Source organism: Sturnira hondurensis, unplaced genomic scaffold (assembly GCF_014824575.4).
Source record: "Sturnira hondurensis isolate 20B ecotype Veracruz unplaced genomic scaffold, ASM1482457v3 Scaffold0016462, whole genome shotgun sequence".
Lineage (NCBI taxonomy): Eukaryota > Metazoa > Chordata > Mammalia > Chiroptera > Phyllostomidae > Sturnira > Sturnira hondurensis.
The window spans coordinates 6,899,592-6,916,856 of record NW_028089093.1 but is presented as its reverse complement, the minus strand read 5'-3'; the positions used below and the strand labels follow the sequence as shown (position 1 = coordinate 6,916,856).

The following is a 17,265-nucleotide window of genomic DNA, read 5'->3' as shown; positions in this document are numbered from 1 at the left end:
TATAGAGCAAAGAGTTATGAGAATAACTGAAAACATAGCAATATTTTTAAATATTACTTTAAAAACTGTATCAATCAGAGTTAAGCATGTGCATATCAAAAACTAATGTTAAAAGGCATATATAAACCCATCCATCTCTTCTCTCATCCTCTGTTCACCCCCAATCTAGCCTCATATTAACACATTTAGTGGTTTATTTTTTATTCATCTTCATATTTATACATAATATGTATATAGCACTATCTTTTAAAATGCCATTTTCTGACATTTCCATTGAATTTCTGTTCACAGATGTTGAAAACTTTATCTTCTTTATTCCAGCCCTTTCTTTCCGAAAAACCTCTTGACATTATGCTATGTCCACTTTTATAAAACATGTATTCCACGATTCCAGGACTATTGCAAGGTGAATATTCTTCCTTATTTAGAAAAGTACTGTTTTCTGGTTGTACCTTCTTGAAAAAAAAATGTTGTTTTTATTAATAATTTCCTAATTGTTACACTTGCTCACTTTTCTATTTAAATCTTTCCACACATTCTGAAAAATGCCTCCATAAAATTTTCAAACAAAATTTTGTCAGTGTTTTAACTTCTTCTCCTGGAGATAGGAGTCCTTCTTTATCTTTCTATAATCGGGACTGACTGTTCTCTAACCCAAGCAATGACTGTTTTGACCCGCCTTCTACCTCTCTTCTCCCATAAAACTCATCATTCCCAGATCCCATGTCTTCCCCCTTGACTTATCTGCTTATTTTGCTGAGCATATCTCCAGACATTTCCTAAAAAATGCTGACTGAGTCTTAAAGTTTGTCAACTTTCCATGCATGAAAATGTTTCTAATTTATTTTTATTGCTAGTTGGGGCAACTACAGAATTCTGGGTTGAACAGCATTCATCCTCAGAACTCTGAGGCATTGTACACTGTCTTTCAGCTTCCGAAAGCACAGTTAAGAAGTCTGATGCTATCTGTTTCCCAAGTTTACGAATGTGTCTTAAATTTTCCCTGGTAGTTATTTGAATCACCACCTCACCATTGTTGTTATGAAATTTAAAATATTTGGCCTGAATATGTCTTGGTTTGTTCTTGGTTTTCATTTATCATGCTGAGTATTCAATGTGAAGTCTGATCTGAAATTTAATTTCCATTCATTCAGAAAATTTTTAGTTTGACCACTCATTCAGAATAAACAGATGCCAATTATGTGTAGAACTTTTCTCTCTATTTTCTCCACAAAGGTCCTCTGATCGACTGCCCAAGGAGATAATCCTGGTATTGGTGTGCAGAGAATTTGCTTCAGAATATGCACCAACTTCCAAGAGGGGGATTAAAAAGGCATCATAAAATAATGTTTTTCTGAAATTCAGGCAGTATTTATAGAACCTAAGAAATAAAATAATGTGTCCCACTAATTGTTTTCCTGTCATAAATCATTAGTTCCTTACTTATGACTTCAAAATAGATACACTTAAACCCCACTGCCTCTTCAAAGTCACAGTTCAAAATCTCCAACAGCCTGCTTGGTATTGTCATTTTTCTGCAACCATCTTATTCTACTGACTTGAATGATTCAATGACGTAACCTAGACCAGAGACTCAAATTATCAGAATCACTTTCAGTTTTTCTTCTGTGTTCCTCTGCTCTTTTTTCCCCATATTGAAATAATTGGTACCTCTAAGTCTATTTCCTTTCACTTATGCCAACCTCCAGCTAAATTTAAAGCATTATAAATTCTGTCATGCAAATTTCCTATTCTCATCAAATATTTATTCTTATTGTCAGCTAAGCTAAGATCCATATTACTACTTCTCTAAATTACTGTAACAGGCTCACAAACAACCTTGTTCCATGTGCCTTCTCTTGCCAATCCTCAACACATAATGCTGCCGATTCTATTTCCCCCCCCCATAAATCACAATCAAGTTAGATCAATTTCATGACCAAAATTCTCCAGTGCCAGAATACACTTCATTTGGTAAACCCTAAGTTTCCCCCAATGTCCAAAACTCAATTACATACCAAACAGCCTCTGAAATTCTTCCAAATATTTATTTTTATTTACCCTTGTCCCATTGCATTAATCTTTTTGCAGTTATTTTGTCCCTTAAAAAGACTAGAAGTGCTTGCAAATAAGAATAATTCATTCCTAAATCACTATTGTAATTCATGACCATTTTTATTCACCTTCATATTTATAAATAATATGTATATAGTACTATCTTTTAAAATGACATTTTCTGATATTTCCATTGAATTTCTGTTCACAGAAGTTGAAAACATAAGTCTAATAAACATAAGTCTATTAAACACTTAACTAATAAACATTAGTTAAATAAACTAGTGTTTATTAGTTAAATGTTTAATAGTCTAATAAGTCTAATAAACATTTAACTAATGATTTTTCAAAGTAGTGATTCTTGTTTGCATTGGTTTATCTACCTTCCACCTAAATCAGGATTTATTACAGACTTATAAATAATTTGGAAAGGTTGGAGCATTGTCCTGTAACCAAAAGGCTGCAGGTTCAATTCCCAGTCTGCACACATACCTAGGCTGTGGATTTGATTCCCAATACACAGTCTTGGTCCAGGCACATATGGGAGGCAATCGGCTGATGCTTCTCTGTTGCATCAGTGTTCCTCTCTCTCCTTTCTCCTCTCCCTGCCCCCCTCTCTAAAAGCACTGAAAAAAATGTTCTTGGGTGAGGATAAAGTAATAACAGTAACAGTAATAACCTGGAGAGGTTAGAGTGCCATTTGAAGACCCAGTTATGGCTCTCAGGTGCTGCAGTCATAAGAAGTTCCCATTAGGATCTTCAAATGCTCAGGTGTTGGTGGGGAAGAGGAAGGTTATGAAGGAAAACACTCTACCGCAGTGCTTCTCGGGATTTAGCAAGCATTCAAATCAGCGGGGATATTTGTTTAAACAAGATTCTCATTTAGCAGTTTGGGTGGGAGCCTGAGACTGTGCATTTCTAACAAGCTCCCAGGTTATGCTGATGCTACTGGCCCAATGCAGGGAGGAGCTGGACTCTTTCCTTCTTTACACAAGTGTTTCTCAAACTCTTCAGTAATGGAATGTAGTAATTTATGCAAGATGACCAAAATTATTTTTTCTTTTTCTTCACATTTCTACATTGTTCAAATTTGTACACCCCTGACTTATTAAGTGATAAATGACCTGCTTAATTTAAACCAGTATGTATATAAACATTCCTTCATTTTTTCATACAAGAAAGAAAATACATTTGTTTAATATGCATTAACCTGAAAGGAAGATACAAAGATGACAAGTTATGATTTATTATTGACTCCCAAGTAAATTTCCTGTTATCAGTGGCTGCAGAAATTCTACCCGTGATGCTGAAATATAATTATATTTTTAAAGACCTTAAATTTTCTTCATATCTTACTTCAATGAATTCAATAACATATATTTGTTCTCCCTTTGAAGCCTGACATAACATCCATTTGGTCCTTTACAACATCCATCAAGCCTTCCCCACATTATTTAATTTGATGGCAAGGAGAACCAGCGTTATCGCTAATTTCCAAATAAGAAAACCTTGACTTAGAGCAAATAATTATGCTAATGCAGCATGAAAAGTACATGCCAGAGAAAGAGCTAAAAGTTATCTATGTCTTCTAACTCTAATCCCTATTAGCCATTTAGAAAAACAAAACTCTTCTTCAAAATAACTCTGCTTACATTTATGGAATATGATATACGCACTGACAAGTTATTTCCAATTGTTTCTCCCACTTCATCATTTCATTGGAATTACTGAAATCTTATATTTTCTACTGTGTCTAGCACACTTTGACTTTACTCAAATAAATCTCTTTATGAGTAAAAAGCGTTGTAATTCTAATTTATGCTTTTTTGACTTAATAGAATTAAGTCAACATGTTTAATGGATTCTTACAAAAATGCAAAATGTATATTACTAGTTCTTAAGAAATAGAAAGCTTGGCCAAGATGGAGGAGTAGGTGGAAACACTGTGCCTCCTCGCACAACTAAATTTAAAGACAATGTGGTTTTAGTAACAAAAATGGAGCCAAAACAAAGAAAATTGAACTGTACAGAAGTTGGACAACAACGAACCATTCAGCCAGACTGGTAAGAGGGGTGAAGTCAGCATTGGAGCGGGGTCGGGCAGGAAAGATCCCTGGGTACCAACTCAGGAGCATGGGCTGCAGAGGTTGGCGGATCCCAAGCGTGGGGTGGCGACAGGCGGAACCAGTGAGGGCGCAGGGTGGCTGGCTGACTGTGGTCACACATTCACGTGCAGATAAACCAAGTGAAGGAGCAAACAGTAAGACAGACCTCTCAGGCCAGGGCCCCAGCAACGGGAATTAGAGCCTGAAAGTCCCAATTGGAAAGACTTTCAGGGTCGGGGTGCTGGGAGAGGCTCCCAGGCTCACAGAGAGTTTGTTGGAGAGACCCACAGGGTCCTGGAGGGTGCACAAGCCCACGCACCCAGGAACCAGCACCAGAGGGGCCCAATTTGCTTGTGGGAAGCCACAGAGGAGACAGAAATCTGAGAGAGCGGAGCACCATATTTTCCCGACCCCACCCCCACGTATAGCATCACAACCCTGCGACTGGGTCACCCCACCCTGGTGAACACCTAAGGCTCCACCCCTCATACATAACAGGTGGGAACAGACCAAAACATTATGGCTCAAGAACAGCTCAAAGTCCCAGAGCCTATAATTCTAAGGGACCAAGAAGTAGCCAACCTTTCAGATGCACAGTTCAAAACACTGGTGATCAGGATGCTCACAGATTGGTTAATTTTAGTCACAAATTAGAGGAACAAATGAAGGCTAAACTAATTGAAATGAAGAGAAATGCACAGGAAACCAATAGTGATGGAAAGGAAACTGGGACTCAAATCAAACAAGTGGACCAGACGGAAGAAAAAAATGACCAAACAGAAAGGAATGAACAAAAAAAAAAAAAATAAGGAGAGGCTTAGGAACCTCCGGGACATCTTTAAATGTTCCAACATCCAAATTATAGGGGTACCAGAAGGGGGAAAGAAACAGCCACGAGTGGAAAACGTATTTGAACAAATAATAAAGGCGAACTTCCCCAGTCTGGCAAAGGAAATAGACTTCCAGGAAATCCAGGAAGCTCAGAGAGTCCCAAAGAAGTTGGACCCAAGAAGGAACACACCAAGGCACATCGTAATTACATTAGCCAAGATTAAAATGAAGGAGAGAGTTCTAGAAGCAGCAAGAGATAAGAAACAGTCACCCACAAAGGAGTTCCCATCAGACTGTCAGCGGATTTCTCAAAAGAGACCTTCCAGGCAAGAAGGGGCTGGAAAGAAGTATTCCAAGTCATGAAATCCAAAGACCTACAGCCAAGATTGCTTTATCCAGCAAAGCTTTCATTTAGAATGGGAGGGCAGATAAAGTGCTTCTCAGATAAGATCAAATTCAAGGAGTTCATCATCACCAAGCTCTTATTATGTGAAATGTTAAAAGGACTTATCTAAGAAAAAGAAGATAAAAATATGAACAGTGAAAGGACAGCAAACTCACAGTTATTAAGAACCACACCTAAAACAAAAGCAAACTAAGAGGACAGCTAGATCAGGAGCGGAACCTTAGAAATGAAGAACACATGGAGGATTAGCAACAGGGGAGTGGGAGGAGGAGAAGTGGAGAGAAGGTACAGCGAACAAGTAGCATAGATGGTAGGTAGAAAATAGACAGGGGGCAGGGCAAGAACAGTATGGGAAATATAGAATCTAAAGAACTTGTGACACATGGACGTAAATGAAAGGGGGGGATGGTCGGGGAGAGGTGTGCAGGGTGGAGGGGAATAGGACAACTGTAATGGCATAATCAGTAAAATATATTTTAAAAAAAGAAACAGAAAACTATTTGTCATTTTTTGTTTAAAAAAGACCCAATAACATTCGTTTTAAAATATCCATAAATATACACATGAATTGGAAGAATTCTACTGTAAAAAAATTTCTTTAATAAGACTGAAGGCATTAGCCATATTTTAGATAAGTGAAGTTATGAAACAAGCAGTTGTATATAAAAAAATTTATCTCCTCAATAATTAATAGAATAATAACCAACTACATATATGATCTGTTCAAAAAAAGCTTTTTAATCAAATAAATAAATGACTGGATTTAATCCACTCTCTCCACCCCCCCCCCCAAATGCCTTTACTTAAGCTATCGTCCTTCTAAAGTCCCTTCCACATTTTGCACAACCACAGACACATCCAAAATGTCTCATGACATAGCTCTCATGGACCCTGCCAGGAGGACAAAACTGGCCATTGAAGACCCTAGTGATTTTTATTATCTTCTTCATTCCAGGGATGTTTTTGTAATGATAGCTGTATGGCAATATGACAGCATACATTATTTCATATTATTGTGCAATGTCCACCACTTTGTGAACCTCCACAGATCAATAATGTTTACAACAGTGCTCCGCATACACTGAAATAGATTTTAATTTTTATTAAAAATAGGGTTGGATACAGGCACACTGTAGTACAAACACTGCTGAACTGAAAAAGAGTAGGAGACTAGGATCAGTTTTTTCAATTATCTACTTATGGGACTCTTTAATGTTTCCAGAGTTTTATTTCCAAATCCTTATATATCAATCTCCTAGACATAGAGTACTTACAGCCTATATCAAAAGGACCACATTCTACCTTGAATGTGCCTTATATCCCTCTCTTTCCATCTAGACAATAGTTAACCCTAAAAATAAATCAGATATAGTTTATTATGTAAAAAAGCTACTTTCCCTAATTTGTGTTCTAAAAGTAGTTGGTTTTAGAGGGAACAATGAAGTTTCATTAATATGTTCTTCAATAGTGATGGATTATCCCCACCTCTTCTAAATCATCAAGTATTCCTCTCCTGGATCATTTCAATTAGTATATAAATATGCTGGTACTGACTTAGCACATGAAAAACAGGTCTCTTGATCACACTGTCCTTCCAGCTACTATTACCCATGCCTCCCTTACAGGAAAAGTTTTTGAAAAAAGTACCTATAGTTGTCTCTAACCCCTTAGACTATGCTGATACGAATCCATTCCAATTGTGCTATAGCTCCTACATTCAGATACTGCTCTCATCAACAACAATGGACTTTTGATGTTAAATCTAATATTAATCTTTTTTAAAATATCAATGTATGGTTGCCTCTCGTGGGTCCCCTGCTGGGAACTGGCCTGCAACCCAGGCATGAGCCCTGACTGGGAATTGAACCGTGATCCTCTGGTTCCCAGGCTTGCACTCAATCCACTGAGCTATACCAGCCAGGGCTAATATTGATCTTTATTTGTCATCTTTCATAACACATTAGCTGCATATGACACTGCTGATAACCCCTTTTTCTTTAATTTCTTTATTTAACTTCCTCTATACTACAACTCCTGATTTCTTTCCTACATACCCGGGTAATTCTCTTCAGTTCACTGTGATGCTAATGCCCTCTTTCTTTAAACTCCTGAGTTAAGGGTATTCCAGAACTCAATCCTTCATATTCTTCTATATCTTTTTGTCATCTCACAGTCTCATAAATTTAAAAATACCTATAGGCTAGGACTTCTGGTCAAGATGGAGGTGTATGTAGACATGCTTTGCCTCCTTGCACAACCATAAGAGGGATCACAACTAACCTCAAAACAAAAAACATCCAGAAATGCCAGAAAATTGAACTGTATGGAAGTCTGACAACCAAGGATTTAAAGAAGACATATTCATCCAGACAGGTTGAAGGGGATGAGATGGGAAACCAGGGTGCAGAGGTCACAGTGTGGCAGTGTTGAGGAGGCAGCAGCTGGCAGAATGGGGGTCCCACATTCATATGTGATGGATAAGAATCGGGAGAGATACCTGCAGAGAGAGCAGTCCCAGCCCCAGGCCAGACCATGCATCCCAGGTTCCAGTGCTCAGAAAATAATGCCTTCACAACTTCTGGTAGTAAAAACTAGTGGGGGGTGGGGTAGCAGAAGAAACTGCCAGTTTCTCAGGAGAGTCTGTTTAAAGGGACTTCATCGTCCTAGAACATAAGCAAACCCACCCACTCTGGGAACCACCACCAGGGCAACAGCTAGAGGGGCTCCAGTCAAATAGGGGAAAGTGGAAGAAGTGACTGGAAACAGGGCAAGTGCTGAGCAAGCCTCCAGCAGCCAGGCAGCAGCACTGCCCTCTCTCCAACCCCTCCCCCACATATACAGGGCCACAAAGCTGTGAAGCATGTTGCCCTGCCCTGGCGATTACCTAAGGCTCTACCCCATACAATGCAACAAGTATATCAAGACAGGGAGACAAAGCAGCTCTAACATACAGAAACAAGCATAGGAAGGACAACAAAGTGAGGAGACACAGAAATATGGCTCAAGTGAAAGAGCAGAACAAAAACCCCAGAAAAAGAACTAAATGAAATGGAGAGAAATAACCTACCAGATACAGAGTCCAAAACACTGGTGATAATGATGCTCAGAGAATTCACTGAGTATGGGAGGCAAAGCATAAGGGAAGAAATGAAGGATACATTAAGTGAAGTAAAGAAAAATCCACAGAGAACCAACAGTGAACGGAAGGAAGCTGGGCTTCAAATCAATGATTTGGAACATACAGAAGGAAAAAAACAGTCAACCAAAACAAAGTGAAGAAACAAGAATTCAAAACAATGAGGAGAGAATAAGAAGACTCTGGGACATCTCCACACATGCCAACATCTGAATCATAGGATATGCCCAAAAGAGAAGAGAAAGAGCAAAAAATTAAAAACTTATTTGAAAAAATAATGAAAGAAAACTTCCTTAATTTGGCAGAGGAAACAGACACACAAGTTCAGGAAGCAAAGAGAGTCCCAAACAAATTGGACCCAAAGAGAACCACACAAAGATACATCATAATTAAAATGCCAAAGGTTAAAGATAAAGAAAGAATCTTAAGAGCAGCAAGAGAAATGCAGAGTTACCTACAAAGAAATTCCCATTAAATTATCAGCTGACTTCTCAAAAGAAACTTTGCGGTCAATAAGGGGCTGAAAAGAAGTATTCAAAGTGTTAAAAAGCAAGGACCTACAACCTAGATTACTCTACCAGCAAAGCTATCATTTAGAATGGAAGGGCAGATAAAGTGCTTCCCAGACAAGGTAAGGCTAAAGGAGTTCATCATCATCAAGCCATTATTATACAAAATGTTAAAGGATCTTATTTAAGAAACAGAAGATGATCAAAACTATGAACATAAAAATGACAACAAACTGACAACTATCATCAACCACTGAATCTAAAAAACAAAAAGAAAAACAAAGAAAACAACTAGAACAAGAACAGAATCATAGATATAGAGATCATTTGGAAGGTTATCAGAGGGGTGAGGAAGGGGGAAATGGTGATGAAGACACGGGGATTAAGAAACATAACTGGTAGGTACAAAATAGACAAGAGGAGACTAAAAACAGTATAGGAAATGAAGAAGCCAAAAGAATGTATATGACCCATGGGCATGAACTAAGTGGGGGTGATTGCTGGAGGGAAAGAGAGTAACTGGGCACAGGTGAGTAAATGGGGAAAATGTGGGAAACCTGTAATAGCATAACCAGTAAAATATACTTCAAAAAGTTATGCAGACTGATAAATTCATATTTCTAATTGCCATCTCATAAACTCCAGAAGTTATACACTCAGATGCCTTTTGACATCGCACAAAGATACCTAGTAGCCTTCTCAAACAAACATGTCCACCTGATTTCCCCAAAGCAACTTCTTTCACACTCTTTGCTATCTCAATTGATGACAACTTCATCCTTAAGTCAAAAACAAACAAACAAAAAAACCTATGGAGTCAGGTACTGTTGGCTCTACCTTCATCATCCTCTTTGTCCCTCACTGCAACCAGTCTGGTCCATACACTAGATTATGACCATAGCCTAAAACCAGATACCCTACTTCCTTGATCTCTCCCTTTCAGCGTAGTCACAACACTGAAACCAGAGTGATTCCATAATGAGAGCCAGATCATGTTACCCCATGTTCGAAATCCTTTGGTGGATTCTCCTATCACTCCGATGAAAAATCAGTATTTTAACCATGACAGCAGTGGAAGAACTAATCATCTTCCCTTCTGTTAACTCTCTAGTTTAATCAATCTTCTTTCAACCATCCCACTGTTCAGCCACACTGTCTGTCTTCTTTAGGATCCTTGAACATGTGGACATCTTTTTACCTCAGGACCTTTGTGCCCACTGTTCCTTTTGCCAAAATCAATTATTTCCCAATTATTTGCATGACTTGAAACTGTTCTTTAAATACTTGTGACAACATAACTCTCTCAGTAAGCTCTTCCTGGACAACTACAGTTCACCACTCTCTAGATAACATTCCTGATTCATTTTTCTCCATTGTTCTTATCATCTTCTATCTTGTTATGCAAAGTACTCACATATGGTCTGCCTTTCATATCAGAATATAAACTACATGATGACAGGGACTTTTGCCTCTTCTGTTTGCCAATACATCCCCTTGTTGCCAGAACAATGCCAGGAACATGGTGAATATTCAGAAACTACTGTTATGAAATGTTGACAGTTGAATATCAAATACACGATAAAATTATCCTTGAACTCTTAAACTTATGAAAGCCCAACTGCACAACCTCAGTTTAGAGAAAAACATATCTGGGAAAACCAGTGAGTCCATTCAATTATGTCACATTCACCAAAAATTAAACCATCGTTGACTTGCCTTATAGGAATAGTATATATAATATGGGAATTCTTGCTATAAGATGGATAATGCTTCTTCACTAAGTACTTCAGAGAAACATTTTCACAGCAAGCTATCTTCTTTTCCCACTGTTTTGGTGGGGGGAAAGAAGCCAGACTACATGTCTGAACCCATGAATAATTTTACAATTCATTTTACCCAACTTCAAGGGCTACCCTGTAGTCAAATACACTACTCTATAGAGTCAACAATGACATTTTTAGCTGTGAGAGCATATTAACATCTAAAAGACGACAAGATAAAAACCCTGGAAAGTGCTTTCAATAAATTCACAATCTGTAGGTGGTACTTGACCAAGGGAAACCAACTCTAGCAGAAAATGCTTTGGGAGTAAACAAAAGCAAATTTAATATATGTATGTCATAAACCCCCAAGAGAAAACTATGTATAATATTTTTCAAACTTATTTATGTAGGGAAACCTTTGGCCTGGGAACAACCATTAACATCTTTCATGATAATGATATTTCGTAAAAAATAATAATTGACACTATATTAAGTGCTTACTATGCCAAATACTGTCAACCTGATTAAAACTAAATCAATTAATGCATTTAGATTTACTGTTAGATTTACTCTGTTATGAATAAGAAAACTACAGCACAGAAAATAAACAGACAAATATATCACATCTAGTTATAGCAGTTAATACCTAGTAGTTCAGCCTCAGAACTTACTTTTTTCCACTGTTATACCAAATTGAGTAACTGAACTAATACTAGATTAGGTCAAAAGAATTAGATGAGTTAAATAGCCGGGAATCTCTACTTAAGACACATACTGCATTTCACAGCTAAGTAATTTTTAAATAAAAATAAAATAGACTTATCCACTCATTTCTCAGAAAAGTGCAACAAAACAAAAACCATTCTATCAAACACATTAATGTTTAGTTATACAATGGCAGATACAAATTTTAAAGGTAATTTCAAATGTTTCTTTTCAGGAAAAGAAAATGCTAGATTTGAGGAGCAAAAAATAATTAGTACTATTGGTAGCTATTGAAAATAGCATATGGCCAAAGAGGTAATGGTGAAATGTTGTGATTTTTTAATATCTTGGTATTTCTTGAACATATAATGTTTCTCTCAAGGGCACAAGGTGGCAAGAGCATGGACCTTGAACTTGAGAGATGAAAACACACAAGATAGTTCTGCCACTTAGTTAATTAAGGATTTCTTGCTTTGAAGAAAGGCCTTAAGGCTCTGAGGCTCAAGTTTCTTATCTATAAAATGGGTAAAGAGGATGGTTTTCAGGGGGCCATAAATCTTCAACATGATATATTCTAAGTAGGTTTCCTGGACCCAGTAACTCTCCTGCTTTATAATCTTCCTAACACTTCTCACTATTTTAAATAATATTCACTTGTTTACCTGGTTATTATCTGTTTCCCTATTGGGAAAAGAAATTTAAAGAGGACAGCGACTTTTTTGGACAATGCTAGGTACATACTTGTTGCTCAGTATGTAATTGTAGCATAGGTGAGTATACAGTAACTAGTAAGTGGGTTGGTTTCCTTCCTTATGTCTTATATGGGTGAGTTCAGTGTTGACTAGCTGGTGCCTTGTAGGTTTACTGTGATTCTTTGAGAAAGCAAGATTTAGGGGAGAAAAAGATTCAAATAATATTGATGCCTGAATTCTTGTTGTGCCAGACTCAAAAGGATGTAGTTAAAAACAGACTACATACACTGGGGATAGTGAACAAACAATAAAATATGCAGATGATGTATTATAGGAATGTATACCTGAAACCTACTATAATTTTATTAGCCAATGTCACTCCAATAAATTCAATAAAAAAACAGGTATATAAACATATAGATGACAGAGCTATATCTGTATCTATTATAAGCCATTCAAATATAAGTCAATACTAAAATCTAAGATGCAAAAAAAGTTTAAAGATAAAATAAACTATAATTCATCTTAAGGAACGAATCTTTATATATTAGTGAACTTTCATTTTCTCTTCCCTTTCAGAAGTCCATTTCCACTTTAGTTATATTACTTATCTCATCTTCTGGAGCTTTTCAAACAAAAAACAATGCAGGTACTAGTGATTTCTATGTATAAGTATACTTAACACATATGAATTCTTTCATGATGATTATGAAACAGAACAAGTTTATACTATTACAAGATGGAAGTAGGTTATCTCTCAAAAATCATTTTTACTTCATCTGTAGTATAAACTTAGAAGTCACTGTGAGAAGCCCACCTTGTAGGAATATATGTACATATGTTATAAGATATATGTATTTTATAACAGAGAATCCAGAAACATAGAACATCCTGATCCAAGGTCCCTTACTCATTACTCAAGAAACAGATTCAGCATGAATAAATGTACAAGAATTCAAAATACGCAACTGAAGAGAAATCTCTTTATACAACAATAGAACCAAACAAGCTACTGTGGATTTAGAGGTTCAAAGCTAAGTCTTTATCAAAAAGCATAAAGTGGTTAAAATGGATAAAATGGCTATTACATTTTTGTTGGTCTTTAAGAAAATCTCTCAAAATAGTCTTCTAGCTGTACAAAATAACTAACTCTAGTGATAGTGGCTGTGTCTCTGATCAGCACATAAGGAAGTAGTTTTATCTGTTCCAGAAATTCCACTTACACTTACACGTGACATCAAATTAGCTTTTATTATTGACATTTAATTTAAACTGAAAATAAGTTGTCCTAACAATCAGAGGATATTAAAACCACTAGCATAATTTTTACCTGCTAAGTTCAGAACAGAGGAGGCTGAGTTCTTCACATTCAATACTTAAGGTATTAAAGAAGCCAAGGGTACATCACAGGAAAGAAAACAAAAGCAATAAGTCTTTGTGCATCAAACTTGGCACTCTCTGTCTTCTCTCTATCATACATATGTGTGTACATATATGTATTATGCATACATAGACACATGCATACAGACAGATTAACTATAACATAAAATTTTTGTTTTATAGTAATTTAAATATTAAACCTTAACAGATTTCACTTCTAAAATACTATTTTCATCCTTTTCATCCTTTCATACTGCCTTTTAAAAATAATAAAATATGTATATGCTTGAGATGTTAGAGGTATTTTAGTGTCTTAATTTTTTGAAGATATCTTACTGTTTAAAAACGTTCCCTCTATGTAACTGAACTAACAAAAAAAATTTAAAAACTTTCCTGTAGGGATAAACTATTTAGGCAGCTATATGAAATAATATTTATTTTCTTTTTTAAAAAAATAAAAACTGATTAGAAGTTACAGACCAAAATTTCCTAATTATGTTTGTAAGTAGTTGATAACTGTAAACAATGGAATGAAAAGTGTATGCACACACAGTTTAGACATCTAGTTTCCTCACAAAATAATAAATAATAAGAAATAATTGGCCTTCTTGTTTTATAATACTTTTATTAGATGACATCAATACTCTAAACAGGTCAGTGAAGTCAGCGTGTGTTTCTGAATAAAAGGAATACAATAATTAAAAAGGCAACCTGAAAGCATTTACACGTTTACCTTTGTAGGTTAGCTTCAGTCGTGGAATATTTTGTTTAGAAGTTCCAATGACCAAGGGCAATAGCTGGATCACGCTTAGAATCATCAAGGCATTAAAAATGTAAGCACAGTAGCTTCTGGACTTCGGTGTGTCTTCTTTATTAGCATTCATGATGAAAACAATGTTCTCTTTGACACAGCGGAAACAATCTAAAAATAAGAAAAGAAATATTAAAATAAATGTTTGTAGATTTTCTAAGACTTACCAAATTATAAATGTATGAATGCATATAGATTTTTAAAAATGACTGTTCCTTCTCTCTTGTATTACTCTTACAAATTGCTGCCAGAGAAATGAATCAAAAGTGAGTAATAAAATTCAGGTCTGGCTTTACTCAGTTGTGGAAATGACTGTATAACTTAAAATCAACAGTTTGTCAATATGTTAATTAGCATCTCTTCTTCCACTTAAGGTTTTATGCAAATGTAGAAGGAGTCAATTCTTTCTGTAACTTGATGAATTCTTTGATCAGATAAAAACACTGGCAGAAGCCTATCTTTACCCACATCATTCCCAAAGGAAAAGAATCTCAAGCGAAAACAAGTAAAAACTGTCACTTTTAGGGAGTTCTTCTTTTACTTCTGACTTAAAATGGTATTTTAAAAGTCTACCTACAATTGGGAAAATGGGACATGATCTCGCCAGGGCCACCAGTAAAATTTTAGGCCTCGGACAGGGCAATCTTAGTTGCCCCCTATACTATTCTACACAGTACAGTGCTGAGTAGAAAAACAAGCCGTAACATAAAGGGTTTATAAGAGGAAGGTATGGTTATTAGTTAGGTTGCCATAAATCAACTAACTGCCTTGGCTGCCTTCGTTAAGATACAGAATAAATCAAAGCCCACATATTTCAAACTATTCCTAATAATAATAATTACAAACAACACTCATTGATCATTTATATATACTATGTAAATTTTAAGTGCCTCACACAAATTAAATACCAATGCTATTAAACTAATTAAAGACAGACAACAGACTGACAAGGTACCAATGCCATGGTAGCCTACATAAGCAAACCAAAATCTAGGCCTAAGAATCACTCAAAGTTGTAAACTCAAAATGCTAAATAAAGTCCATCACAAACAACCAATGAAGCCTTACACTACAGCCAATCAAGTAGTTTCTGTGCTTCTGAGCTTTCTCTACAAAAGTTTCCCTTGACTCCTGGTAGCAGAATGCTCTTAATGTTTCTGCTTTGGCCCTGCCCTAATCAAGTTGATTTTTGCTCAAATAAACTTTAAAAAATTTATTAGGCCTCCTTTTATTTTTTACGAATACCAGTAACAGTCAAGAAAGATAAGTAATTATTTCACAGATGAGGAAACTGAGGTAGGAGTTTTAAATAGTTCTCTCAAGGTCTCATGACAAATAAGCAATAGATTAAAACATTTGTTTGGACTATAGCCGGAGTCAACCTTCTAAACCCCCTCAGTCTTTGGGTACTTTTCACTGTGACAGAACCTAGTGATCGTCAATTCCCAATGCAGTCCTTTAGCTTCCCTTCCTTCTCCACGAAGTTACTGATGTTTTCCTAAGAAGTGTCCCACAAAAAGAATCTTGCTTTGCCTATTTCCCAGGAGGCTTTTAGATCTGGGACCTGCTTCAACTTTTGTTCCAATAATTCCTGAACTTTTTTGATGATAGCTTTAGCCATATAAAAAGAATTATACCTTAAGTACTTTTCTAATTATTTAAAATCAACAAATATTTTATGACCATGAAGCTGAGTTTTGAGAGACACTCAAATAAGTAAATTTTTCTTATAGCAGATCAACTCTATTAAAATGCTTCCTAGATTTTCAATATCAGGATTATATTTACCTTAAATCTCAGAAATTGAGGTCAGTCTGAGAAAGTGAAATAACAAAAAAATTACGGAAGTATTTATTCCTTTTATCCTCTTCTGAGAAAATGTTCATTGATATGAAAGAGGGGAAGGCAGGGAGAGAAACATCTGTGTGAGAGAGAAACATCAATTGGTTGCCTCTTGTATGCACCCTGACCTGGGACAAACTCTGACCCTAGGCTTATGCCCTGACTGGGAATAAAACCCACGATCTTTCAGTTTATGGAATGATGCTCCAACTGAGCCACACAGGTCAGGGCTTACACACAACAAACATTTTAAACAAACATTACACGGTTTTCTTTTTTGTGAAAAAAACTTTTTAGTTTGATATAGTCTCATTTGTTTATTTTTCTTTTGTTTCATTTGAGGAGATATATCAGATAAAATACTCTTACCAGCAATATCTGAGATTTTACTGCCTATGTTTTCTTCCAGGATTTTTATGATTTGGGGTCTAACATTTAAGTCCATTTTGCATTTATTTTTTTGTGTGGTATAAGAAGGTGTTCTAGTTTCATTTTTTGCATTTATCTGCCAATATTCCCAACACCACTAATTGAATAAATTATCTTTAGCTCACTGTATGGGTTTGCTTCCTCTGTCAACTATTAATTGACTATAATGGTGGGGGGTTACTTCTGGGATTTCTATTCTGTTCCACTGATCTATGGGTCTGTTTTTCCGCCAGCACCATGCTGTTTTGACTACTATGGCTTTATAGTATCATTTGATATTAGGTAGCATGAATCCTCCAAATTTATTCTTCTTTCTCAGGATCACTGTTGTAATGAAGGGCCTTTTGTAATTCTATATAAATTTTTGAAATATTTGTTATAGTTCTGTGCAATATGTCATTGGAATCTTGATAGGAATTATATGGACATAGTAGCACGGACATTTTAATGATGTCAATATTTCCTGTCCATGAGTACCCTGATGTTCATTGCAGCATTATTTACAATTGCTAAGATATGGAACCAGCCTGAGTGTCCATCAACAGACGAGTGGATAAAACAACTATGGGACATTTATACAATGAAATACCACTTGGCCATA

General features: G+C 36.1%; 1 protein-coding gene across 1 annotated transcript in view; it reads right to left on the bottom strand.

The window, feature by feature from the left end:
- The window catches only part of SEMA3D (semaphorin 3D), a 133,153-nt gene extending 118,653 nt beyond the window's left edge, over positions 1-14,500 (bottom strand). The window contains exon 1 of the mRNA XM_037066141.1: positions 14,316-14,500. Within this exon, the coding sequence (XP_036922036.1) occupies positions 14,316-14,466 (151 nt within the window). The 5' untranslated portion in view covers positions 14,467-14,500. The remainder of the gene's footprint in view (positions 1-14,315) is intronic.
- Between the last annotated feature and the right edge of the window lie 2,765 nt (positions 14,501-17,265).